This window comes from Cavia porcellus, unplaced genomic scaffold (genome assembly GCF_034190915.1).
Source record: "Cavia porcellus strain 051 isolate PalLab524CR breed Dunkin Hartley unplaced genomic scaffold, mCavPor4.1 scaffold_29, whole genome shotgun sequence".
Taxonomy (NCBI): Eukaryota; Metazoa; Chordata; class Mammalia; order Rodentia; family Caviidae; genus Cavia; species Cavia porcellus.
In genome coordinates this window covers 36,318,404-36,344,203 of record NW_026947512.1, presented here as the reverse complement: position 1 = coordinate 36,344,203, position 25,800 = coordinate 36,318,404, and the positions used below count along the sequence as shown (strand labels likewise).

Sequence of the window (25,800 nt, the reverse complement as noted above, 5' to 3'; positions counted from 1 at the left end):
AGAAATTTACCTCTCTGTCTGTTAAACTGACGACTACGGACACCTTGTCTCAATGCTGTCTGAAGTCTTACGCGTCTAAAAGGCTTTGGCTGACTACTGCTAGTATCTAAGAAAAACATTAAAGATACAAAAAAAAAAAAAACACATTAAAAACAAAGTAACAAGGAAGCAGTTACAACGGCAGAATTAATTACTACATAAAGGCATGGACAAAGATGTATTCATTTGCTTTCAATATTCAAGTTTGTTTTTTAACAGTTAAGAATATTTACCAAGTAAAAAAAAGGAAAAAGTAAAAAAAAAAAAAAAATCTACTTAAAAAAATGGTTTGCCTTTTAAAATTTATTCACCAACCATCACATCTAATACTTCATTTTCAGATACTTCAATCCAATTAGCAAATCCTACCAGCTCAATTTAATTATGTATCCTAAATCTGAGGACTTTTATGTCTATCATCCTCTCCACACTATTATCAGCTTTATCCTGAATTACTGTAAGAACACATTCTTCCTGTTTTTGCCCATTATTCATTTTTAGTTTCTTCTATATATCACAGTCTGACAACCAGATCACATTATTATTCTATGTGGAACCTTTTAATAGTTTTCTATATCCATACAACCTAGGCAATCACAAAGACACACTTGATGTAGCCCCCCAGGTCTTATCATAATTTTCTACTAGTCTCTGCCCTCATTCTGTTCCAGCTATGTTACACTAGCCTCCTTGTCAATTCTGAAAACACCAGATACTCAGTGCTGCCTTACGGACTTTGCATTAGTGAATTCCTTTGACCCAGTTCTTCCAAAGAACTATACAGGCTTGATCCCTTGCTCCTTCAAGTCTTTACTTAAATGTCACTTTCTATGCGACTGTCCAGTAATGGTAGAAATCCAAACACTGGCTGACTAAATAAACAACTATCCAGAGGGGGAGACATAGTGTTTTGCATTATCAGATTTAAAGGCATCTTACTTCTTCACTGGGAACAACAATCACTATTTTCTCATGCAAGCTACAGTGATATGTGTCAGTTCCCTTAATAAAACTAGGTACCAGGTATCATTCTTTTGGTGCCAGGAATAGAACTCATGATCTTGCACTTGCCTGGCAGGCACTGTGCCACTGAGCTGTATCCACAGCCCTAGTGAAAGATAACTCTTAGAGAACATCAGAGTATAACTAGTGATGCAGAACTTAAATAGTGGTTATTGTATTATTGTTGTTACAATTATAACAACAACATTTTAGGCACATGTATGAGATATTGACTTCAATAATTTACATGTGATTTCTAATTCTGATCATAACATTACATGTGTATCTATACTTCATGATAAAATAGAGATTGAAAATTATTGAGTGTTAAAAGGTGATAAGAAATCTAAACCAACAGATGTTGGCCCACAGGCTGGTATGTCACAGAAAAGCAGGGATGAGGTATAGGAAGAGGTCTGGGGATAGCTAAATTCTACGACTATAAAATACAATAACTAAGTGGACTTGTCACAAAATCTGAAACTTCCATGGCAATTTCAGATTTTTTCTGCAATAAACAAAAATGGGAATAGTCAGACTAAAGTACTGTACTTCCTCAATGAAAAAGGTCATTTCCTGCTTAAAAATTCTGAGACAAACAAAGTATTATAATATATTACTTAAGGTAGAATCTCTGGAGCCAAACTTCCTAAATTTCCTTCTTTGCTTTTCCATTACTTAATATCTATGTAATCTTGAGAAGTTATTCACTCTTTTTTTTTTTTTTTTTGTCCCCGCTTTCCTTCCTCCTTCCATCCTTTCCTTCCTTCCTTTTACAGTACTGAGGATTGAACAGTCTTCACACTGAATTACATACTCAGCCCTTTTGTATTTTGGGATATGGTCTCATTAAGTTGTTAAATTATTTAAGTTGGGCTTGAACTATCAATCCTCCTGCCTCAGCCTCCCCAAATGTTGGGATTTTATGTGTGTATCACCATGCCCAGTGGGTTGTTCTGAGAATCAAAACAGTTAATACAAGGGGCAATTAGAAACTATGTTTAAATTAAGAAAAAAAAATCTTACAGCAAAAGCCACTGCCAAGTGATGGGAAAAGTGCTCAGAGCAAGGGGCTGTATTCTGAGGGAGAATAATGGTAATGTGTCTTTTATTGTAACAGATTTTTAAAATTAAAATACTCAATTTACTCACACTTCACTGAACTACTACTGGGCAATTTCTGTCTAATACAAATGTCACAGTGTGTCATCTGCCTTATTTACTAGATCTGGCACATGTAACTTCTGGCTCTGCCCAAAGTCAAAGAGGCCATAAAAAGTAAACATTCTTTATTGATTCAAAGCATGAAAGAAGTACAACAACACAACTAAAAGACATTCATGAAAAGACTTCTAGAACTGCTGCAGAAAGTGGTAAGAGTGGAAAGATGGGATAAGAGTATTTGTAGTAAGGGAAAGTAGTGTGTGGGGGGAAATTAATAACAGTATTATTTTTACCATAAAAAATTCTTAAACATCTTGACATTCACCATATTTTAATTATACCTCATGTGTGTAAAGAGCTTAGGATACTGCCTAAAATACTGAGTACTCAATAAATGCTAATTGTTACTGGGTTAATTCCACAGAAGAAACTTTTATTATAGGTAACAAATAATATCTGTTTTCAAAGTCAACTTCCAGAATCTGAAAAACTGAACTCTAAAACTTTAGTAAACTTAGGTATTTTTAAAGTAACAGGGTCTCTACCACAAAGCTTCTACATCAATCTCATGGAAAACTGTAATACATAGGGGCCATATAAAAATGAAGATGTTCTGGATCAAATAAATAGAGGCAGGAAGCCTGGAACAACAATCTTTAGCTTCCTTGCTTCCCAGTACAGCTATCCCCTAACAAACTGTGCTGAAACTCCAGGAGAATTAAGAGCTCTTCAGAATGCATGTTGACAATATTAATCTATACGAAATATGACTGAACTATTTTTTCCGAATGGGTCTATTGTGTTGGTGTTTCTGATCATCAATGACAGAATAGTACTTTAATAATGTTTATATAAAAATCAAGTTTCCTTTAATAATAAAATTTCCCCTTTATGAAATTTATAATTCAAAAAACAGAATTAGCTTTTACTGTTAATAAAAGTGTCTTTGCAAACAAGTTTGAGGTACATAAGTTGTGTTGAAGCAAGAACTTACCTACAGAAGAGCTGGAAGGAGGATCCTGGCTGGTAGAGGGGAGATCTGACTCATCAGATGCTTGAACAGGTTCTTCTTCCTGCTGGCTATCGATTTCCAGACCTGCTTCTGAACTAATACTGAAAAGAAAACAAAAATTGACTACAAAAGACAAAAACAAAAAAACTACTTTGAAATGTATCTTAAAAGTTCCCAAATTCTTTTTGATACACAGTAGTTTATCACAGAGTTCTCCTTTAAACTAAAATTCATTCAAACTATTAATACTACATTGGTAACTCATGATGGGCTCCAGCCTGGATAAGATAGACTAAAGTTACATAAAATTCCTTATCAATGGCTACAGTCTCATTTTTCTCCCATTCAGGAAGCAATTTAGAGACAGTACAAGAATAACCTGAATATGCTGCAAGTTGTTTGTTAACATCTGCAGGCACTAACCTATGCCTAAGCAACAATTTACCTGAGGGATGTTTTTGAGGACTGTGCTAAATTTGCTAAGTGTTGATGAAATATAGATTATATGGCACTGAAGTAAGGGTTTCAATTTTGGTTTGAGCCAGTAGCCTAAGCAAGTTTCTGTATTTTAACATGTCAAGTCTTTGGTTTTATTTGTAAAAATAATTTGGTTATATTATTTGTAGCATGGACAGTACATTTACAGGGTTATTATCTGAGATAGAAATGACATAAACAGTGACCTGTAAACATGGTATGAAAGTAATGGCAGGAAGTATTCTTCTCCAAATTAAATAGTATTGTGCTAGAGAATAACTACAGTCCCGTTTTTTTTATCTCATGGACTAGATAACCTATATGAAATGTTGCTAAATAAAGTTCTTGAACTTTAACCTAGGAAATCTGGGTTCTATTTCTAGCTATGTATTAGTAGTTCAAACTTTTCATTTTATAAAAAACTAGTTCCAGTTTGAAGAAAACAAGAAGACCACTGTCAATTTCCTCTTTTCACTAACTTACTCCACGTCCTTTGGATTAACATATATTTGTCGTGAGACAGGACTTGTTTGTTAAATTTTCTTTATAAACAGTAAGTTAAAAAAAAGAGTAATGGGCTGGGGCTTTAGGTCAGTGGCCTAAATGCCTGTCTGGTAAGTGCCAAGTTGTGAGTTTGATCCCTGGTACAAAAAAAAAAAAAGAAGTCATGTCTTGAAAACTAATACAAAATCTCTGATTTTTATGAAGTATTTCAGAAACAAAATCTAAATGCCCAGAATTAAATGATTGAGAGCCCACCACTAAATGGAAAATAAGTCATTTTCTAATATTCCTAATTTTCACAGAAAGACTTCTTTCTTTGGGAGAAGTTCAAAGAGCTAGCTATGTTAATGGAAAGAAACCATTAGCCTTAAAGAAATACTTTTTTCTAGAATGTATCATGCAATTTTCAGAGAATGGTTTTTAAAATCATCTACTATACATCTCCAAGTTTTAAAATGCACTACACTATGTGTACAATAACCTTTCAAAATACATGATCTGGTTTATTATTTTTGTAGGATGTTATTGAAAATAGCTCAAAATACTGATTCCTGGTTAAAAGAAAACAAATGTAAAAATATAATGACTTTATAGGAAGAAAAAACTATAAAATAAACTTTTACCCTTCAGATTCTGCCTCAACAAATACTTCATCTCCGTCATCACCTGTTGCTGTTTCATTAGTTGTGGACAAAGTGCCAGTGGATGTTGTCACCATTGGAACAGACTGAGAAGCATGCTCTGATGTGTCAGAGGTGGTACTCTCCGTAAATACAGTCACTTTGAAAAGAAATCATAACTTTAACTTGCGGTATATTGTTAGAATATATTTCATAGGTTTCCATATAAACAATAAAACACAAAGTTTACCTGTCTTTAATACCTACCTGGGGCTGCTACTTGTAGAGGAGTAGTAGGAACACTGCGGCCACCAGACTCTTCTTCATGAGCGAGGAAGAGTGGTGTTTCATACATTCCTAAACCTAAAAGCAATTCGGAGTGTTAACACAGGCCCAAAAACTTAAAATTGCCATTAAGCCAAGTATCTAAAAGAGAAAAGTAATTAGCAGAGATTCACAACTCTGGTGAAGCCCACATATAATTATTTCACAACAACCGAGCTCTTAAAATTTTAAATACAGTTTAAACACATCCTTTCAAAATATCCTTAAACCATCAGCTATAATGTTCTTCCTAGTTTAATTCTTAATAGTTTCAAACAAATAAATATTTATTGACTACCCAATTATGAAAGTATTATGTTAGAATGTATTCTTCACCAAAATTGCAAGGTATTTAATATCCTTTCTGCTAATGAAACTTCCACTGACGTTATAAAGCTTGTCATTCAAGCCTACATCTGACTCTAAAGTGTAGAAAATTATCCTAACATACAAAGCCAAACAAAAATTCAAATAGCCAGGTGTGGTATACACTTATAATCCTAGCTCTCAGGAAACTCAGGCAGGAGGATCATTGTGAGTTTGAAGCCAGCCTGGGCTACAAAGTGTGATCCAAGCTAGTGTAAACTTCATAGTGACACCGTTTCAAAAAAACCCCAGAAAAACAAAATAAAACGAAACAACAACAAAAACAAATACAAAAACCAAATTAGAAGATGTGAACTTTTAATTTCATATAGGAGAGTACTGCCGAGTTAAGAGTTAATATCCTAAAACACCAGGGAATAGATTACGATTTATAATTTTAAAAGGACTATAATCTTTATGGGCTTATTGTACATGCACTGTAGTGTATCCCGTATTCACTTACAAAATACCAGATAGTTCCCCAGAAATATAGTGAGTTATACGGACTCTCATTATGGAATAGCATAGTTCACATGTAGATAACTACTTCTACTACATTCTGTTACACAACTTTGGGTCGTTTTACTTCACGCTTTTAGAAATTTTTTCTTTTAAAACAATATTTTAATGGAAAAAAAAATCTTGTCATAGACTGAGGACCAACGTAAGTATCATAATATAAACAGATAACAAACTGAAGTCCTTCACGTAACTTTAAAAATGGCTGCTAGTATCCATGTATATTTATCGATTCAACACATGTATAACAGTCTTCTACTAAAATAAACTGGAACTTTGTTGGGAAGACAGTATTTATATGTGAGGCAATATTTAATAAGCACTAAAAGAATGTAACTTTCTGTGTAAATTAGCATGAGGTTTAACATATCAACTTTTTTTTTGGTACCAGGGATTGAACTCACAACCTCATGCTTGCCAGGCAGGCACTGGTGCTGCTGAGCTAAATCTCTGATCCTTACATACCAACTTTTAAAATATCTATACTTTATTTTTTAAAAAAATCACATCACAATGTTTTATCAATGAATACACACAAACTCAAGAAATCTCAGGATATTTAGCTATTTACCTCCTTGAGAAGCAAGCTGGCCAAGATCAGAGTGACTGGAACTTGTTTGTGGCATATCTTCAGGTGGCCCAAATCGGAATCTAGGAACACCGGCAACCTGCGGGGAACTAAATGGACAAAACCTAATTGCGGGTGAAGTTACTTGTTTACATCATCACAGTTTAAAAATACAGGAAGCAGGAAGAATGAGCAACAGAAAATTAAGAAGGAAATAGACTGAAAATAACACCAGTGCAGGGATTTTTACTTATAAAAATACTTCTTAACAGTATTGTGAATAAATTTAGTAATAATATGGATAACCCATCATTTAACTTTTAGCTCTCGTGGACTATGCATACTTTTGAATTCCTTAGATACCTTCACGTAGATACACTGAAGGCAACACTCAATAGAAAACACAAAAAGTTAAAATGAAGTATTGAGACAAAGATTTATCTCTGCTTTCATTGTTTAGTATAGAAAAAAAATCAAGTTGCTGGTTTGTCCCAGTAAGAGTTCACAAGCCAACTCACAAGATTTAGAATAATTGTATTGTTAGAGAGGTTGAAATCTGCTTTCCTTCTTATTCTATTAAGACTATGATTTATCTTTATGCTCATAACCCAGCAATTAAAACTCAGAATTAATTCCTTTACCCACTTCTTATCCTATGTCTCTTTAGCTAACTGGCTATTAACGTTTACGGACTGTATTTCTGTAATAATATACAAGTACTTTTTTTTTGTCTTCAGTACTATTTGCTTTAATTTAAAGTCCTCCTTCAGAAAGATTTATAAACTTATTTTAACTAACCCTGTTTTCTTACAAAAGAACCTTTAACTGTTCTGAGGCATGTCTCAAATTTCTTATCTTGAATAGCTCTTCACTAGCTAAAAAGTAAAATTCCACGTTTCTTCACAAAAGGTTTATGTGTTGAAAGTGTGGTCTTTGTATAAGGAAGTTGGAAGTGGTAGAGGTGTAAGAGTTGGAGCCTAGTGGGAGGGAGATCTCTGGGGGTGCTATCATTGACTAAAAAAGTTCTCAAGTGACCTTTGATTTGTTCAAAAGCAGACTGTTACAAAACAACAGGCCTGACCATACCCTAGCCAGCCATTCTGGCTTTCTGTAAAGGTCTCTGATCTCTCACTGCCACAAAGACTCCTACCACTCTGATGCCAACTACCCTAAGGTCCTTACCAAAACTGAGCTGATGAAAGTTCCATGCCCTTGAACTTCCAGAGCTATAAGCTAAATAGACTTAATTTTCTTTATAAATTGCCTGCCCTGAAGTATTTCATTATAGTAACAGAACAGAGTAACATAATGGGACTATACCTTAGTAGCTGAAATAAAAAAAAGGCAAAGCTGAATTTACTGTTTTCTATAAAAAGAGAAAACTATGCTGTTCAGGTATATTTGCTCCAAGAGGACTGCTGTATTTATGTAACATTTTTAGGAAACAGAATTAAAGGACTGGGGAATTTTTTTGAGGCTTAAGAGTTTGACATCTGGGGCTGGGGATTTAGCTCAGTGGCATAAGCGCCTGCCTTGCAAGCACATGGTCACGAGTTCGATCACCAGTGGTGGTGGTGGTGGGGGGGAGGAATTTGACATCTGTAGAAGTGCATTTACTTGGGTGAGAATGCTTCTGCTCGGTAATATTCAGAAGTGTGTTAACTGGAATAGGTCTGTTCCTAAATGCTGAGTTTCAGAGGAGAGCTGACAGTGACTGGTTGGCTTGCAAGTTTGTTAGCTGAAATAAATTGTGGTTAACTGCTTAAGAGTTTAAGATCGTTTCTGACTGTCACGTGTTATATTGATAAAATGGTCAACTTTGTTCAAGTTATGGAAACTTTTAAATTCTGATTTTCAAGGACTACATAAACTTTTTTTGAAATCTGTATCTCAGCTACAATTACACACACACATTTTCAAAGAGAAAGCCCTTCAGTTTTTTATGAGGACAGACAGAATCAACACAGTACAATCTAGAATCAAAACTAATTATAGGTGATTACTTTCTGTCTCTCTTACGTGTGGCAAACTAGCTATCTTTGTGCTTCAATATTTTTATTTATAAAGTGATAACAATATCATCTGTGCTTAAAGTTATTAGGGTTAATCAGTGATTGGAAATGCTAAATGTTAGCAATTAAGATTTAATTCAATACAGTTCTTTATTAACTCTTCAGATTTTCTCCCTAAAACTGGATTACTTCTTTACTTGTATTAAAGCCTACTGCTCATGATTCAATCCTTCTAGACTGTCTAATTTACTGTTAGCAGTGCATACCCATTAGCAACACAGTAACTAACAGTGTCTCCATCAATACTAACATGGCATTTATTTCATGTTAGGTTCTTTACAATGCAAACATAAACCAATTCATGTAATTCCCACAACTTGTTAAGCAGAAAGTATTGTATTATTACCATTTTTTAAAATGAGGCTACTAAAGTATAGTCTCATTATGTTAGTCTATTCTGTTACTGTAATGAAATACGTAAGAGAACATAAGAAATTTCTATTGCTAGTAGGCAGTGAAGTTTCAAAGACAAGTAAGCAGTCTGAGTGGAGTCCTAACTATTGTTAATGTTGTCTTTAAATTTAAAATACATGCTAGAAGCAGCCATATTTCATTCACTGACATGTAACTCTTCCAACACTACATTCTCAACGCTATTATTTCAAGTGATTCATATACAGATGAGACGGTCTTACAAACAAATCAAACAAATTAACAGAAAACTAAGGAGAATATGACTAGTGAAAAAATTATTTCTTTTGCATTAACTTACTGAATAGCTTCAGCAAATCCATCAGTACGATGTGGTACCACAAGAGTTGGGGTACTTGGAACTGTTCTGTCTTCATCATCAAAAAAATGCTGCTGCTGAAACAATCACAGAAAAGAAGGCTTAACAGTCATAACAAAATGGATATGGATTATACAAACTTGCTAAACATTTTTACATGATGAATATGTATTTACCATGCCACCTATTCCTGGAGTCAACTGAAGCCCACGTCCTACAGATTGCCTCCGGGTCATTTGAATTCTCTGATTTAGAAAAAGAGTAAGTAACATTTATTTTAAGAAACTAGGCAATAAAATAAATACCAAACAATAACAGGTACCGCTTGTGCTGGCATTAGAATAGCTATATTATTAGCAAATATGCAATCAAGATATTTCTCAAGAAAAATTGCTACGATTTTGTACTAAGGCAATCAGTGACAGTGTGGTATAATAGTATATGCTTATAGAGCCAGATATTTGTGTGGCTAGGACAGGAAGATTACAAATTCGTGGCCAACTCAATGAGACCTTATCCTAAAATATAACATAAAAATTAAAAGGGCTGTGATACGGCTCAGTACTGCTGCAACACATTGTACTGACATTAATAAAAATAATTTTTTATTAACCAAGAGATACAATATTAACCTTAACCAAAGTTTAAATGAAAACTAATCTATGATCCTATTTATATGAAATTAATTCAGTTTCCATCTCCTATACTGAAAATGTTAATAAGTGTGCTTTTAGATCTTAAAGCTAAATTATACTTTTGGAATTCAAACACCACTACTGACTTAAAAACTGCTTCCCAGTTAACATAGTTCTAAAATGAAAAGCTTGAACATATTTTGTTGCATTTTTACATGAACCTTTAAAACTTATTTTCACACAACACAAGTTACTTTCATCGGTGACATTTTAACAGAATCTATGACAGTCTTCAACATACTATGAAATGGTAAAAATTCAAGCTAGATTAATATAATCTTTGTAGTTTTTCTACTATATCTACATGAGTTTCTGATTAAGTTATCTGAGCCTACTAAATGTTAAATGTGAAGATTCATGCATATCTTAATTTTAAAATCAGAAACACGATTATAAATCAGAAAAGTTACATGAAACAGCAATTTGTTTTAAAAATATGGGCATTTAAAAACTTTGCTACTAAATTAAAATCTGAGAAAATTCTGAACCTGTAGAAAAAGATTGTATTTGCTATAAATGTAATCACGGCAATTTATATACCATTTTTATCAACACAGACTTGTCCTTCTAAACTTCTATCCATTTGTGAAAATAAAAGTAAACTACTGTTATATTTCAAATGAAAAATTGGGAATTTGTATAAAAACAAATCTTAGAAAGAAAAATGTGCCAAAAATCCTGAAAGTTTATTTAATTTCTTAAAAATAATAAAAATCTATTAAAAAGAGAGAAAAGGCAAAGATTTTCAAAAGTTCAGTTTTCAGAGTAACCAGTGCTATTAATACCTGAACTGGGGGCCCCAACTCTTGAGGTGGAGCATGAATGGTCAGGCGGGGGGGAAGCGGATGTGGTGGGCGTCTAGGGGACTGAGGTGCTCGAGGGGTCTGTCTTTCAGATGCCGATGATGGCTGCTGCTCTCTAGAAATCTCCTGGGAAAAGGATGACTCTGCAGTACTTGAATTTCCTTCACCTACAGGAAGTGAGAAGTTTATTGTGACCAATAAATTTCACAAAATAACCTAGACAAAAACAATCCCTACAAGTGCAAGTCTTACCACTAGGAATGTTCTCCTTACTAATATTTTCAGAAAATAAAGTATGGTAAAAAAAAAAGTGTACAACAGTTAATTTCTTCTATTTTTTCATTAGTTAATACAGCAACTTTAATGTACAAATATGGTTTTTCATAAGACTTCAAATATAATGGACAAAGTAGCCCAACACATTATAAAGCATGCCTTTAATAAATTTGGGCTTTAAATCTTCCAGTATAAAAAAATAACATCATTTAATTTAGTAGCTTATAAAACTAAGATCTAGAATAACTACTGTTTTAACATTTGGGATCTCTAATCTTGGGTAAGATAGATATTTCTCTATAATTCAGATTCTTTTCTGTTATCTTAATTTACTAAATTTACTGTAACATGTAAAAGTGCTCAGAAAAACATTAACTTTGGCAGTGTATCAAAGCCATCTAATTCCTTCATTTTATTCAAACCATTAAGGCCGATTTTTATTTGACTACCAAAAGCAAACTAAAACAAAACAAAAAAGGAAAAAAATCTTGTAAGAGTATTAGATGAGAATCTACTATGTGGTCTTGTAACTGGGAAGAATAACTATGAACATCTGCTCTCAGAATATTTAGCTTTTTGTGATAGTACCTAAAAAGGGAGAAAAATTTCTGTTTATACCCCACTTATATGATACACTGAAAATTTTTAATTTGTAAAATGTTTATGAAGAACACTAGTTATTTATGTCTCTTAACATTAACTAGCTTCTCTCTTAAAAAAAATCTAAAAGTTGGTAACATACTTTGCCCTTACTTTACATTAACTGAATAAGCATATGTTTTGCCTTTTCTAAATATCCACACCTAAAGAGAAGCCCAGATACATTTTCCTATTTAAGTCTAAATATATAAGGTTTTACTATATTAGTAAACTATTATTAGTTTACTGTATTAATTACTATATTACTAAATTATTATTTTGTCTCAGTATCATTTCCTATAAAACCAGGAATATTACATGAGATTACTAGTTCTTTAAAAATACATCTTACCAAAATTAAATTAATTCTATAATTTCCATAATCCTTAATGCTACAAGTTTCCAGTAGTCTCCAGGACTCATGCTTTCAAAGATCAGATTTACCGAAAATTTATGCTTATTTACCATGCTAATAGTATTAAAAAATCTTTTATCCACTGTTCATTTGGAAAACAACACTGCAAGCTTCCCATAAACACATTTCTTAAAGCAGTTTGATTAGACTGACCTCTTCTGGTTGTTAACTGCTGTTACAAGTTCCCAATTTAGCTTTTCCAGTAAGAGCAGCAGCAGCAACATACTATGCATTTCAAAAAGTCTGCACTTTATAGCAGTGTGATGAAGTATAAGGAATAGTATATTGATGGCATGTAACAGTTATATGGAAGACTTTACAAAGTATAATAGTGACAAAGCAAGAATACTAAATACTTTTCTTTCCAATTTACTAAATTTTATTAAAGTACAATTTTACTTTAGAGAATACTGCTAGAAATACTCAATTTAAAAAGACTAATAAAAACCTCACCACTGTTCTGAGAATCAGCAGCTCTTTGATTACTTTCACCTCCACCCATACTTTCTTCGGTTTCGGTACCAGGGTCAGTTCCATCACCACCCTAGAACCAAAATAGTAATGACTTCAGACACAAATACCTTTAAAAAAAATAAACGTATCAAACTACAGTAAAAACAAACCAAGAACCTTAGAAAAATAAAATGTTTGGTGTCTGGATAGTAGGAGGTCTTTCTATACTGTGGGAACACAAGTTTTCTCAGAAAGTTCTTAAAATGGCCCAAATCCAGGTACCTCAGCATCGTCAGCTTCATATCCATCATTGCCATCTGCACTACCAGTTCCTTCATTACTGTCTTCACCTTCATCTCCCATTCCTGTATCATCTTCATCATCATCATCGTCATCTTCATCTTCTTCATAATCCTAGTATAAAAATCCATAAGCATACATAAAGGTATAAAATATACACATTTGGCACATTTTGATACTACTTTTATGAAACAATTTTCAGTGACCCCATCATTTACTGGGGTAGGAAAGTTTCTGATTTCTACTTTTTGCATGAGATTGTTTACAACTTCTAAACCACAGTGTCATGTGGTTCACTTCAATTTTTAAAGAAATGGGCACTGAATTCAGGGTCTCCTGCGTGTTAGGCAAATGCTCTACTACTGAGCTACCTCTCTAACCATAAGATTCATTTTAATTTTAAATAAACTTAAGTACATAGTATAATAAATTATTTTTATTAATAAAATCATACCATATCCAAAATTTTTAAAATATCCTGCTTTATTAATGAAGAAACAAAAAATGAGAAACTATCAATACAGGTTTAAATCCTAAAATATAAAATTCCACTGAAAGTATATTTCAGCAATAGTAATATTTCAATTATTTGTGGAATGAAGTACAAGACAGAAAAGAGTAAATTTGCTTCTTTTTTTAACTCAGAAATCCCAGAAATATACAGTCACTTATCAGTAAGAGTTAAAACTGAGAACAAATTTTAAAGGGCTTAATCACTAAAAGCTTTTTTTAAAACCGTATTTTCTATCACTGGTTTTATGCTCATCTTTATCAACTTTCTGAACTAATCATGATAGAAAAATACAATCTATAATATTGGGAATTAGAATTTTCTAACTGATACATTAGTAGGTGCAAGAACTTTATTCCATAGTTTAAAAATACTAAATTCACCTCATGTTCTCCATCATTTTCATCATCATCTTCCTCTTCATCATCACTGTCTATCACAATGACATCATCTCCTTTGCCTTGACCATCCTGGGATGAAGTTGTGGTTTGCTGATCTGGCTGAAGTGGTCCAAGATCTATTTGTAGAGACTGAGAAGTTTCTTCACTATCTTCTATGGGTGTATAATCACCCTGAGTGACTCCCTTTAAAAATAAAGTCAAAACTTTAAAACAAAACTTAAAATCAAATAAAACTACTAGCAAGATATTACAAATCAAAGTAAAGACTAAAGAATACTTACATTAATAGCATTATAACTGTTAAAAAGACAATTTAAAATGTATGGTAAAACTCTTGAGTTTTTACCAGTTTAGTATACAATGTATTATTAATATTAGGTTGTACTCTTTTATGTACACACATACACACACAAGAATGTGTATATTCAGAACTACTAGCATGACACTATGGATCAGTGATACTCAAAGAAATGAACCACAAATGTAAATGCAAAATATTTATAATGGTCAAAAAAAAAAAAAAGGAAAGTAGTGTAATTAACTTTAATAATACACTTTACCAATATATTCCAAACACCATTTCTATATTATCAAGGTAAAAATTATGAAACGTTTTGAAGTTTAAAACTATTACTAAATCTTCAAAATATGATATATTCTTTAGATTTATCTTAATTTGACTAGGCATATTTCAAGTACTCTATACCCAATACGATTAGCCAACAGTGTTGCTGCAGAACAAAGAAATGAGCCTGCAGTATTTTATTAAAAAAACTTTTCCCCAAACAAGGAAAAAATAGAAGCACACTGAATTTAAAGCAAATTATTTTTACTATCTTTTTACAAAGAAACATTTCATATTGAAAAAAAAAAGACAAAATCACAAACAAAACAAAATAATTATATACAATGTCTGTGGATTGCTGTGCTTTCAAAATAAAAGTACATAAAATATATGTGGCACAAATATAGAAAAGAATGGTACAAATCAAGGATCTAATTTTTAAAGAGTAGATTATTTCTCAGAATTCCATTTGAAAAATGGAAAGGAGAACAATTATGGCTGTGTAGGAATCATCTCAGTATTAGAGCAGCAAAGGTACTTAAGTACTTAGTTCAGCACACTGTCCAGCACAGTGTTCAGCAAATGTTGGCATGGTAAGACAACTCCTTTAAGAAGTACAGTCTCACTATCCAAATGAGAAAATAAGTCACATCATAACACAAAAGGATGCTTAAAAAGTAAAGTCTTTAGGGCTCGGGGATTAGCTCAGCAGCACAAGTGCCAGCCTGGCAAGAGTGAGGTCATGAGTTTGATCCCCAGTACCCCTCCAAAAGTATGAAGTCTTTATGAAAATATTACAAAAGTTCAAAGAATTAAAACATCTGAAATTCTGTCATTTTTTAAATTCTTTGCTAAATTTATTTTCACGATGGTATTTTGCTAGCTACTGAATATATATTAATTTCTGAAATTTATTACAAAAATCTTTTTGGCATAAACACTCAATAGAATCTTTTTCATATAAGCCAGCAACAATATTGTTTGAGCTGAGACATTCACAAAAATTATATAGGTAATAATGGAAAAAGAACGAGAAAGTTATGGTATAATTAAACAGTGTTCTCAAAGTGACATGCTTATTTAAAGAAAAGCAACTTAATGAAAAGCTAAATGATATTTGCTGAGTAAGTCCCAAGCAGACATTTTTATAGCAATGAAGTTGGGAGATAAAACAGAAATCTACATGTTTCAAACTGCTTATGACCTTCCCATTGTAACAGAAAATAGCTTTCCCCTCCTAAGTCAATATATTTAAGTTTCTTAGTTGTTAATATTTAATGCTCTAGTTTGATTGCTTCTGTTTCTTAAGAAACAGCTGGTCACAATGACACACATTATATAAACTAATTCCCCATTGACAAACCATTCTGCCTCTGTACTTCCTGCTTGCTTATCCCATTAAGCCCTATACCACCAGAGATCAAGGTCTGATATTCTGGGAATGATCCTGATCAGTACCTGTCTATGTAAATAAATCTGCTTTCAAATCCTGGGTGACGTTTGCTGTTTCTACTTGCCACTGCATCTGGTTCACTGGGCAGGACAACTGACTATGCTGACCTCTTTGGTTACCAGTCATGCTCCTCATAGAGAGAACAAGGACTTCTCTAGGTTCTGATGGGAAGACATACCTTCCAGATTTCTTGAATCTCCTCAGTGGTCTGAAGGAGGATTCCTGGCTCTGTACTCAAACAGCTCACATTGAGCTGCAAAGGGAAGAGGACACAATCTGTCTGCCTGCCTGCCTGCCTGCCTGCCTGCCTGCCTGATTCTGGTGCACACTGTCAGTTCTGTGCAGCTTGAGCAGAAGGAGAGATTATCTCTTGTCAGTCAGGATCACCCCTGAGGGAAGGGGCTTAGAATGTTTTAACTGCTGAGTGCCTGTTGAATGAATGTGTGAGCAAAATGACAGCAAAAGCAATAGGCTGTTCCATCTGAGCACCAAGACTGAGAAGAACTGGTCGTGGTAGCTGATTTGGCCCTCACCTGCAGTGATCAACATATGGCATAATATTATATCCTCCTTAGTTAAGTTGTGCCCAAGGCTCTGAAAGGGGCATGGCCAGATGAGCAACTGGATCTCTCAGAGGGGCATCCTACCCCTTCGTCTGTTGCACCATTGTTCAAGGATACAACACATACATAGGGAGTTAGAGATGGGAATCACTTAGTTAAAACTCACAGTCCATGACTGCAGAAGAAAGGCTTTCATAGAGTTAACAATGAAACTAAACTGCTTCGCGCATCTTGAAGGAAAAAAAAGAAAACAGAGGCCCACTCTTTCTGAGAACTACACTTTGGCCTCGTTGGTCCCTGCAATTGCTGCCAACAAGTATAGCTTCACTGCCTGTTCGCAGCTTTTCTACTTCCAGCCAACAAACTGCTTCCAGCTAGACACTGCCTGCATTCAGAGCCAGCACTACCACCCAAAAATGTGCCTATCCTGATCAGATGGCATCACCTAATGTCCACCCGAGATGACTGTCAGCAATTCCTTCTGAATTCCACATTTTGACTGAGGAAAATTAGACTCGCAGCCCCAACAAATGAGTGGCCTTTCCAAAGGTCACTTCAACTAAAAACAACCCACTGGAGTGCTTCTTCAAAGACAGCAAAAGGGGGAAGGATTTAAAAAGCCCAGTAAGGCCAAGGATTTAGCTCAGTCACGTAAGTGCCTGTTGAGGTTGTGAGTTCAATTCCTGATACAAAGAAAAAAAAAAAATCCATTAACTACTGTTACCCAGAAACCTGACAAAAAAAGGCACCTGTTGTTGGTAAGAAAAGTCCAGTCTGATAAACGTCCATAACCTCTGGTTATGAATTATTATAAGGACTATGGACCAAGATACTGATAGATAAGAATTCTCGAAAGCTTCAACCTGTATCATACAATAACCCTTTCATTGGTCTGATGGGCTCTGATTGGCCAGATCAGGCTCCCTTCTTTACTTGGGCCACAAGGAACCCATAGTACCATCACTTGTGGTAACTGGGGCTCTTGCTTCTCATCCCTTCTACCAGACACAAATTTGCAGCCTGGGAGAACATCTCACCAAACATAAACTCCTAGATAAGCCAGTCCCCATACCACTCTGGAAAAAGACTCCCTCTTCAAGTTAAAGTTACCATCTCCTTTGCACCAAATGTATCACTCTCCCTCTTGTTTAACCTTGCACTTTCAACTCTAACTGTTCCCTAAGGGAAGACAATTCCTGCATCAGCCTGAGATAGGTAACGCAATCCTGAAGTTCTAAAACCTCTCCTCCCAGAGGTATAGCCTAAAGACTCACCTCTGGGACTGGCCATCAACCATGCTACTTCACCGAGACCCCCACTGCTATCAGATGTCATGGAAAGCACAAAATAGGCATCCAGCCACATATCAGCCTGATAAAGACTGTTAAGCACCACCAAAAGATCTCTGTGCTGTCAACAATGCACCCACTACCTTACACTCTGTGGTTCCTGACCTACAAAGTCTTTTTGGACTGTTCTATATTTAAAAGATGCCTTCCTCTGCTTGAGAGTTGCTTCAACTAGGAAAATCCTGAGACAAAAGGCTATCTCACTTGGACTCAACTGTCATAAGAAATTAAAAACTACTACTATTTTTGGGGAGGTTCTGACAACAGATTTGACTCTATCACAGTCCCCCAAGCAAATAGTACAAACTGTCAAACTGCTAAAATACACCTCTCCTGCTACCTGTAAAGCTGGTTCAAGATCTCTGAGTTGCTTGCTGCAACTGCCTTTCACATAGTTTGCTTTTGTCTTCTGCCACCCACAGCCTCCTAGTCTACCTGCCTGGTCTAAAGAATGACTTTTTTAGTCTTCAGTTGGAAAGAAACTCAAAGGTTAAATGATCTGAACTCAACCTCCCAGAGGTTTTTTTCTTCACTCAATTCTGACTGATGACACCCAAACTACCTGATGGAAAGGCACAAAAAAAAAAAAAAAAAATTTGCTATAATATCTGGAAGAAACTGATTATAAAAAAATACTCTGCAAATTTCTTAGAGCTGCTAGTGTCTATAAAATTTGAAATGTTGAGTTCAGAAAAACAATGATGCTTACTCAAGACTGTCAGCCTCTGAAGGTACTCAGTGACTTAACTGTGCAAATACTCAGACCTGGTCGCTAAGGGCTACCTCTGCCCTTTCCTCTGCGATGTAAGAGTCACTGTCCTTCTGATCAAGAAAGCTGACAAGCTCACCTTAGACCAAAACCTAACTGTCCAGGTGCCACATCATATGATATAGGGGGATGAACTGTTCTAAAAAATGGATCCCCTGACAGGTGCTGAGTATACCCTGCTTACAGTTGGAAGGAGCTCTGTTAGCAATGAAGTCCCACAAGCTAGATATGCTGTAGTCACCTTGGACAAAATTATTTTGACCAAAACTCTTGTGCAGAGATGATCTACACAGAAAACTGTTTCTTGCTGCTGTTTGGAAACCTATCACCAATGATGTAAAATAATCCAGTCCAGAGGCTTAAGCCCCTTCTGGGGATTCAACTGATGGAAACATCAACTCCAACCAGAAAAACTTTACCGGCTATTCTCAGAGGATCAGAGACAGGTCTGCTTTCATTTTTTGTTCTGCAAGCTCAACCTGCAGCACTGGCACCTGTCCCACTGCAGCCAGCTCAGGCTTCAGCAACTGTCTGTGTCACTGCATGTGACTTCATGTTTTATAGCAGACTCTTCTCATTTAAAGATATGCAGATAGAATACACAGAAATAAAACATAACCCCACAAATAGCTTATAATCAGTTAAAACATTAGTTATATCTGTAGATAGTCCTACACACATTTATAACCCAGATACATATTAACTAGTTGTACAACTGTCAGATACTCAACCTTAGATCCACTGGGAAATTTACCTGGACAGCTCCTCTGAGGCGCAGGCTCGCACTCGCGCGCTCCTTGCTTTCTCCCCCTCCCTCTATTTTGAGGTTCTCTTTAAAAAAGACAACACACTCAAAGCCCTGCACTGGTCACTCTATGCTGCCCAGTCCATGGCCAGGTGAAGCCCGAGGACATCCTGTTCCATACTTATTCCCCTTGACACTTCAGTCTTCTCAGGTTGTTTACCCTAATCTTTACTTGCCCATTTCCACCTGTGGTTTTTGTTTATTGACCCCAATTCTGCTTACCCTTGTCTTTGCTTCCTCGTCCCCTGCTAGCTGTGTTTTTTGCCTTAAACTCTATGGATGGTTGCCCCATGAACAATCAATCAATCGAACACTTGACCAAGATTTGATGAGCAGCTAAGATACACTGGATACTCTCCTACATCAGATTAACTTCTCTCCCTTTCCAGAGTATTGTTATAGAACAGACAGGCTTAAATTATGTCTCATCCTAAAAACAACTTAAGGTCTAGATGACCAGAGATAAGGGTCTAATATTCTGAGAATGATCCTGATCAGTGACCATCAACATAAATAAACCTACCTCTAAATCCTGCATGTCGTTTTGATGTTTCTTACTGTTGCAATGTAACATTAACACCTACATATGTCATTTTTAGTACTAAATATTTATCTGAAGGTTAGTATTGTTTTTAAGTCAGAGAAAACTGGTACAATTATCTCAGAAAATGAATGAAAGTAATTAAAACTTAATTGCAATCTATGGTTATTCATTGAGAAAACTGCTTAGTTTTACACAGATGAAATAATTTCACACTAAAATATCCTCAAAGATTTTCCAGAGACAAAGTACTGTTCAAGCTTCACAGTAGAACTGCAAACTACATAGTATGGGCTCAATCCCAGCTCAACGTTACTTGAAGTGGGGTCATTACTTACTGTGCATTACTTACTGTTCTTCACAAACAAAGTAGGGTTGTTATGACAAATTTCTTTGAACAATACCTGACTACAGTACTGAGTTAAGTACTTACTCTATTAATAGTAAACTATTACTATATAGAGTTCTCATCTTAAGAGGCACAGGGATAAAAGGAAATGTTGTATGTGCATATGGCAGGCATATTTTAGGTATTTTATAATCAAAAAATGTTGTAACTTTCTAACAAACAAAACAATTAAGAGTTAATGACATGCTTACAGTCCAACAGTTTGAAAGTATGGGATGGGATGAATGGAATCTAATGCTTTGTAACTTCAGTGTCTTTACTAGCAAAATTGCTCTAAAGGAACCTCAATGAGTTAAAAAAATAAAGTGTACAAATGTATTTCCTTTCATGCATTATTCAAATTCTGAAAGGGAAACCATAGAGAACCACCAAAGAGCACTATAGATTAATTCAAGACTTGACTAGCACATGTGCTTCCAAATACATGTAACAGTGAATAAACTTTTTTTTTTTCTTTTTCTCTTTTTATTGGTACCAGGGATCGAACTCACGACCGCCTGCTCTAAGGCAGGTGCTTATGCTGCTGAGCTAAATCCCCAGCCCCTGTGAATAAACTTTTACTGGTAACAACTCATCACTTGGAAAAGTTTTTGTTATATAAAAACAAAAATACTCCTTAATGTAAGTTTACAGCACACTATACTAACAGGAACAATATACACAGTGAAAACTGCATTGGTTAAGTCCAATAATATTTCAGTAAATATAAAGCGAAGTTCTAGCAATTCCAAATGTTTCCATTTGTCAAAACTAATTTCAGTAGGAGAAACAACAATGTAATACTTTAAGTATGTTCTTACTTCTCCAATGGAATCTTGAGAATCCTGATTGTACACTTGAGTTTCTACTTCTCCATCAGTACTTTCTTCTGCCATAACTTCTTCCTAAATCATAATATACAATTTATGAGTGATGTCAGTGCACTAGATAAAGGATTACTGTTTTGCCAGTATCTCCAAAAAATAATCTGCAAACAAAACTCAAATCTGTAATTTTATAAAACTGTATAGGAGAAATGATCACTTATTTTTTTACTTATTCATCATTATAGCCTTAACCAAAGAAACATAATTACACTTAAATCTTAAGTAGCAGACAAGAGTTTAATGTTCTTGAGACTATAAACGTCCTTATTATTTAAATTAAAAAACAAAAAGAATGTAAAATGGGAATCAACTTTATTTTGTGTCTGCTTTTTAATGAAATCAATTAATTATATGCACAGAATATAAAACACCATTGGCAATAGCAATTATACCTGGGCTGTCAATAAAAATTTTCTTTTAAGTTAAAAACCATAGTTTCCCAGATAATACATTATGAAGTTGTCTTTGGTTGTCACTAACAAGAAAGGATATCCTAAAGTTACTGGTAAAAGTATGAATAAAATGGAAAGAATTCTACTCACCTCAGTTCCTACAGGTGTAACAGTTTTTAACCTCTTTGGAAGAGGCATTTCCACTGTATCATCAGAGACTTGGTCTGAAGCTTCTATGGTGTTATCTTCTTCCTCTTCTCGTGTACGCTTTGGCAACGAGGAACTTGGGGTAGCCGAAACTTTGAAATTAAAGAATTTAAATCTTGAGTAAGAGCTTATAACTTCACTTAAAGATAATTTAAATGACATTTTAAAAATTAGCCAACATAAGAACATAATAAACATTTAATTGTATAATTAGAATTTTATAATAAATCATCTTATCTCCATCAATATAACTTGTTCTTGCTAATCTGTGAGTAAACAAAAGGCAACTTATGCTCTGATTCAATGGTTCTTTTAGTAACCTAACCTTTGTTTTACAAAGCCAGCCAACTTTGATAATACATCTGAATCACAGCAACTGTACTGATACATAAATGCTATTTACAGAGTTAGTATATGGTTTTCCATAAAACTTAGGGCTCCTCAAATATAGCCTTTTAGCTTTAAGGATCGACATTAGTTATATATAATATTTGGAGTTTTTTTCAGGAAAAAAATAACTGGAATGAAGTATTTCTGTTCTATGATATAATGCTGACAGAAATGTATTCAACGGTAAACATGAAATAAAATGTTAAGAATACATTCATTCAAACACCTGCTTGAAAGCCAGTATCTACAAAGGATACTCAACACATGTGTTACATCTAAGAATTATAAATGCACAAGTCCATTTAAAATTAATGTTACCAGTGCCAAATACTGCTGTGGAAGTTGAAGGCCGCTCAACTGGTGAACTTTGAACAACCTCTACTATATTTGGAGATAACTCTTGATTTGCAGGCTCAATTTGAGGATGACTCTGTTGAGTAGGCTGCACAAATGCAGTTGCTTGAGTTTGTTGCTGAACAGTTAAAATTGGTTGAGAAATGGAAGGCTGAACATTAGGACTGGTAGAACGAACAGATCCGCTTGTGCTTCCAAAAACTGGAACATGTTCCACAGGCCCTTCTGACTGCATAGCTGAAAAATAATTAAAATATTTAACATTAGTCTTTTAGTCTTATTAAAGCAGTTTGTATTCTGCCCTCTCCCATGGTTTACATCATATTTTGTAGTTTTTAATGTATAAATTTCTTACTGCTTACTATATAAAAATACTGTAGAAGTATAATATATTTTTATATTACCTACATGACTGATACGATAGCTTGCAATTAAAATTATTTGTTGGTTAAATTAAACCAACTGTTCCATTTTAATTACGACCAAATAAAATTAAAGACATTAAAAACTCAAAGTAGTTCTTAACAAACAAACATCAAGGGCCAGGGATTTAACTAAGCAGCTCAAGCACATGCCTGTAAATTCAAGCCCAGTACTAAAACAGTTACTACCACCAAATAAACATTAAGTTTAGAACAGGAAGTATAGTTCAGCATCAGAGTAGTTGTTTATACAGAACAAGGCCTTGGGTTCAATCTTCAAATAAAAAAAATTAAAAACCCTTATTTCAAAATATATCTGTTAATTATTTTACTGAATGTAGCTGAAATAAAACATTGTGATTTTACAGCATTTACATACATTACATATTTCTAAACACTTGAAAAATGTATTGAATTCTACCATTAGTCAAGAAATAAAATTTAAGGAAACGTTATAATGAGTAACAGAGTGGCATGGGAAAAAAAGCAGAGAAAACAAGAAGTTCAAGTAATTTCAGTTAACAATGGTTAGAACAAGTAACTTACTGTAGTTTTTCATATCTTTCTTTCTTTCTTTTTTTTTTTTATTGGTACCAGGGATTGAACTCACGACTACACGCTTACAAGGCAGGCGCTTATGCCGCTGAGCTAAATCTCCAGCCCCCTTTCATATCTTTCTTAGCCACTGGAAGTGAACACTTACTTGGAAAAATATGCCATATATTTTATAGGGATGTGTTTTAGCTCTTCTTTAGGATAAAAATAAAAAGTGGAAAAGACAGAAGGCAGAAATCTGCATTAACAAATAGTCTAGGAACTACAGGTTACAAAATATTTATCCTTGATGCTACTATAATCTTCTAAAAATGAAGGTAAACAAAGAGTCAGTCCAACTATATCTGTTTTACTTTACTAACCTTCTTGTGATTCTACTTGTGTAGTAGGCATCACAGTAGCTGTTGGAGTAGTAGTAGGATTTGTCACAGTTGCAGGTGTAACCATGGGGCGAATACTAGCTCTGGGTGTTGACTTATTGCCTGCCATAGCTGCAGCTGTCACTTTACTTGGAGTAGAAACAACAGGAGTTGGCTTGATATTGGCTGTTGGAGGATCTGATGTGCTGGCACTTAAAAGTAGAAATGCAAGAATACATTCATAATTATTATTAATACTCTATACAAAATATATATACTCTATGAAAAGGCACATTACTTTCTCAAATAGGCAGTTGAATAAATATGATCTTAATTTGGTTCAAGCCTTATTAATCATTTTTCCAGACACTACTTTAAGTACACTTGTTAGATTTAAAACTAAGTTTTTAAAATATTTTTATTAATTTTTAAAGTTTGTCTTTTAGTGTTCTTTTTCACTAAGTATTTCACACCTTTTATTGAGAAGGTTTTCAATTTAAGCACTAAAAGGTAAGGAAGCTCTAGAATAGTGTGCTCCAAAGATAATGTAAAACATATCCAACCAGTATTGGACTGCTGACCCCAGGTCTCAGTCCAGCCTGTTGCCACAAACACAGATGAGAGATGTTTTTTCTGTACAATGCTCTACTCAACAGGACTAACAGTATGCCAAAAATAATACAGTACATGCATCTGTTTTTTTTTCTCCTAAAGATCACCAGGGCTTCCCTTAACTTTAATAAGAAAAGCAGGCTACACAAGACCTAAAACTCACATTCCTCTTTCACCAGAAGCTGGAGTGGTTTTCAATGTAATCTGTCTCTGCTGTTCTGGGACCTACAAAGAGAAAACTGTTGATTTGTGTATTTATCTCATATAACAATCAACTAGACAATATTATCAACATTTTACTACTGTTAATTCACTAATTTTACGATTAATTTTTTTAACTACTAAATTTTACTAATTAATATTTACCGATGTACTAATATAAAAATTCATTGTGATAAATGGTCTTAGTCACCAGGTACTTTCAAGAAAAATCTATGAAGAAAAGCTCCTCTGTCATTTAAGCAAATTCAGCTAATCACCTTACTAGTAGGTTCTTGAGGCTCATCTCTCTGCTCAAGGTGCCTCTCTTGATGCTCTCTGAGTTCTCTTTCCAAACGACTAATTCGACCTTCATATTGGGACTTAAGAGCTGTCATTCGAACATCTAGTTCATCTTTCTGCTGATCTAAGGCGCCATTCCTTTGTTTAAGCTCCTCATTTTCCTTAGTCAGCTGATCCTTTACACCTAAAAGTAACCATGTAATTATATTATTATGATTATACATTAGAAATAATATTTATACACTTAATTGGCACACACCAGTCAAAACAGATTCTACTTTAAAATTTCTATTAGTTCTGATACATACTTTAATAAGCAAAGTTCTAAACATGTTCACATTTATTACTCAAATATAAATTAGACTTTCTCCAACACAAAAGTGTATCTTTTTATTTAAAAAAACTCAACGTTAAAGAACCCTGGTTAGTAGAAACTCTTCACATTTCAATGTATTACTCATTATAAACTGCAAAATTTTCATTCCATATCATCTATATAATGTTTATCAATCGGTAACTCGTTTTATGAAGTAACTCACTAGGACACCGGCTTTGACACCATTAAAAATGCTCATTACAAAACGTGACTGACTATTAAGCAGACTTGTAAACAAAGCCTTGAGCCTTACAGTATTGGGTTTCTCATGAATCTGTCATTGTATTCTCTCTAAAGGGCCACATTAGCGATTCCTCAAGGGAGGTGCAGAAAAAACATTAAAAATCTGGATCAAAGGATCTCTGTCACAAGGCAGAACTGTTACACACTAATACAGAAAGACTGTACTGATTATCAGCCAA

At 34.3% G+C, this 25,800-nt stretch overlaps 1 protein-coding gene across 3 annotated transcripts in view; it reads right to left on the bottom strand.

The window, feature by feature from the left end:
- The window catches only part of Tpr (translocated promoter region, nuclear basket protein), a 60,150-nt gene that overhangs the window by 685 nt on the left and 33,665 nt on the right, over window positions 1-25,800 (bottom strand). For 2 of the 3 annotated variants that reach the window (XM_063239754.1, XM_063239752.1), the window contains exons 34-50: window positions 24,981-25,186; window positions 24,665-24,726; window positions 23,893-24,101; window positions 22,518-22,790; window positions 21,753-21,901; window positions 21,145-21,228; window positions 13,873-14,073; window positions 12,961-13,092; window positions 12,679-12,769; window positions 10,878-11,062; window positions 9,574-9,642; window positions 9,380-9,474; window positions 6,599-6,705; window positions 5,086-5,181; window positions 4,822-4,978; window positions 3,200-3,318; window positions 11-106 (exon numbers count right to left, since the gene is read on the bottom strand). In XM_063239754.1, coding sequence (XP_063095824.1) covers window positions 11-106; window positions 3,200-3,318; window positions 4,822-4,978; window positions 5,086-5,181; window positions 6,599-6,705; window positions 9,380-9,474; window positions 9,574-9,642; window positions 10,878-11,062; window positions 12,679-12,769; window positions 12,961-13,092; window positions 13,873-14,073; window positions 21,145-21,228; window positions 21,753-21,901; window positions 22,518-22,790; window positions 23,893-24,101; window positions 24,665-24,726; window positions 24,981-25,186 — 2,331 coding nt within the window. The remainder of the gene's footprint in view (window positions 1-10; window positions 107-3,199; window positions 3,319-4,821; window positions 4,979-5,085; window positions 5,182-6,598; window positions 6,706-9,379; window positions 9,475-9,573; window positions 9,643-10,877; window positions 11,063-12,678; window positions 12,770-12,960; window positions 13,093-13,872; window positions 14,074-21,144; window positions 21,229-21,752; window positions 21,902-22,517; window positions 22,791-23,892; window positions 24,102-24,664; window positions 24,727-24,980; window positions 25,187-25,800) is intronic. The other variant, XM_063239753.1, reaches the window with a different exon arrangement.